The following is a 2,880-nucleotide window of genomic DNA, read 5'->3' on the forward strand; positions in this document are numbered from 1 at the left end:
TGAGGAAGACAGAATTCTGAAAAGCCCCCTGCATTTCCCGCCCCTCAGAGACACGCCCTGCATCTGCCCCTCCCTTATGTGTGGGCGGAACCGGGAACAGAGGAGCCGCCCAAATCCCTGATTAGGTTAGGGCTACCCTGAACCAATAGCTGTGAAGTGCTGGGTCTAATTCAATCATCTGAGCTCTTTATATGGGACAGAGCCTCTCTGAGGTTACAGAGGTCTCCATCCGGAGAGATATTTCCCAGAGGGAGATTCCTCAGCACTGACTCTGCAGACCCAGGGAGCCCCGCAGCTCAGACCCAGGCAACTCCTGTAGGAGTTGAGAGCATTCTCACAGCAGCAGGCAGAGCAGACAAGCGGGCCTGGGTCTCACAACCCTCAGGCATCGAATTCCACCACCAACCCGAATCAGATCACAACCAGACCTTTCCCAGGTCAAGGCAACGTCCACGCAGCCAGGCCCTGGAGGTCCCTTGTGCGACTTTGAGTAGGAGGCAATCCCTCGGCCTAGTGGAACTTCTGACCTGTGAGCTGGGGTTTGTTTTAAAGTCCCCAAATTTATGAGAATTTATTCTGCATTGATCTTAAACTAATATACTCTCCATCCACAAGTTTCTTCACATTGCGGAAGTGAGAAAACCAGCATGTGTGTTTGTGCGTGGGAGGGGGAGGCAGAGAACTCTGTGCAGTTGGGGCTGAGCTATAAACTCTGTGCAGTTTAGAAACACAGCAGCTAAAGTCTTTGAAACTTTCTCGTTGCAGTTCCATAGTCTAACCACCCCCGCTGGATATTCGGCCTCTACAGCGCTGCCATGGACTAGATCCATGGACTACATCTGCGTCTCAGCCGTGGAGACAGGCAGGCAAACAGGTGTGTCTGCTGAGATGTTCACCATGCCTCGAGGTCTGGAGGCCAGCAACAAGGTTGGAATCCCAGAGGACCTAGATGGGAACTTGGAAGCATCCGGTAAGCTCAGGAGTCAGGACGTTATGGACCTCACAGCAGATGACGAGGAAGTCTCAGCCTCAGCTCCTCCTGCATCCAAAAGACTGAAAACAGATACCAAAGGAAAGGAGAGGAAGCCCACCGTGGATGAAGATGAGGCTCAGAGAATGACAACCCTGCTGTCTGCCATGTCTGAGGAGCAGCTGGCCCGCTATGAAGTGTGTCGCCGGTCAGCTTTCCCAAAAGCACGCATTGCACATCTGATGCAGTCTATTACTGGCAGGTCGGTGTCTGAGAATGTGGCCATTGCCATGGCTGGAACAGCCAAGGTCTTGGTGGGTGAGGTGGTGGAAGAGGCCCTGGACGTGTGTGAGATGTGGGGAGAATCGCAGCCGCTGCAGCCCAAGCATCTGAGGGAGGCTGTTCGCAGGTTGAAGTCGAAGGGCGTCTTCCCCAACACCAAATACAAGAAAATCATGTTCTTCTAGGCCCAAGGCCAGAGGAAAGGTCTGTTTGTGCAGGAAGAAGTACTGCATCCATCTTCTTATGACAGGACTGAGTTTGCTGCAGCTTCTGCCTCTCAGTCTACCCTGGATTTACCCACGGTCTTCACGTCTTTCTCAAACTCTGACATTGACCTTCCCTAGAGGAAGACAGTGACTTGCTTTGTAATCACTTTGACTAAATATTTGGGCTTCCTAGGGCATATAGAGGCATTTTTCTGTGTCTTCCTAGTTGGAAGAAGATAGGTGCATGGCCTGGAGTTTTCTGTGGGCGGGGAGATGCTTTCAGAAAGGGGACTTGCACGGTTTTACACTGAAGCCTGGAGTTGCCGTGTCTTAGCTTTTGTCATTATATCTGGTTTCAGCAAGTGAAGCCTGCAGAGAGTTTTTCCTTGTGTTATTCTATCCTGAAGGCTATGTCCAGAGCAGAAGCACTGCAATGGTTGTCTTTGTGTGTATTTTGAATTCTTGTATGGGTTTTTTTTTGAGTCATGATTGAACTGTTTCCAATCTGAGGAAATAAAAGCAAAATCATGAAGCGTTGTTTTTCTCTTATTTGACTGTTCTCATATTCCTCCCTACTTTGCTTTATGTCAGTAAGCGATCTTCTACATTACTGGAAATTAACATAGCCTAGAAGAATCCTATAAGACTAGAGAGAGAGAATGTCCTCACACATTCGAAATCTTCTCAGTATTTAATATATAGCCACAGTTCTCTAGAAGGAAATTTGCAGCAAGTCGAATCTCTCCAGGAAAAATCTTTGACGCCTTTTATGGCTGGTTATATTTCATGTTTATAACAATGTACGTTTTCCTGGAGCTTCATGGCCATTCTTAAAGCCTATCTCATAATGTACATTTGGCGACTGCCTAGTCAAATGTGGTCTCTGGTTAGAGCTGGTGAGGTAGTGAGGCGATGACTAACAAATGTTAAGGACTGCACCTTACTGTGATTTTCTTTCTTTTATATGTTTCTTGCCTTTCTTTCTTTTCATTCTTTTTTTTTTTTGAGATGGAGTCTTGCTCTGTCACCCAGGCTGGTGTACAGTGGCACGATCTCGGCTCACTGCAACCTCTGCCTCCCAGGTTAAAATGATTCTCCTACCTCAGCCTCCAGAGTAGCTGGGATTACAGCTTGCTTCCGAAAACCACCTGTCTGTGAACACCCATTTGCAATGATCATCTGCACTTTAAAAGACACATAGAGAGAGAGCCTATTGATCGTGCAGGCTTGCTTCATGTGGCGATATTAGCAGTGCTCCTATAGCCCTCCAAATTTAGTATAAAACACTGTTTTAGAGTATTCTTGATTTTATTCTTTCTAGAGGTGATCTACTCAGAAAATCAAACCTGAATACAGAAACATAGAAAAGAAAGTATTAAGATGTGAAAGAAAGTAGGTTCATCCAGAGTTATAAAGTTATTC

General features: G+C 47.0%; 1 protein-coding gene across 1 annotated transcript; it reads left to right on the forward strand.

Annotated features, from left to right (window-relative positions):
• Positions 1–765: 765 nt before the first annotated feature.
• LOC116547905 (putative TAF11-like protein ENSP00000332601) lies at positions 766–1,437 on the forward strand (the record flags this gene model as incomplete). The annotated part of the gene is made up of 1 exon (XM_032273666.1): positions 766–1,437. A coding segment is annotated over one exon (672 nt), but the record flags the coding sequence as incomplete, so codon positions are not given.
• Positions 1,438–2,880: the final 1,443 nt, after the last annotated feature.

This window comes from Sapajus apella, unplaced genomic scaffold, assembly GCF_009761245.1.
Source record: "Sapajus apella isolate SASKATOON/1434 unplaced genomic scaffold, GSC_monkey_1.0 scaffold5422, whole genome shotgun sequence".
Taxonomy (NCBI): Eukaryota; Metazoa; Chordata; class Mammalia; order Primates; family Cebidae; genus Sapajus; species Sapajus apella.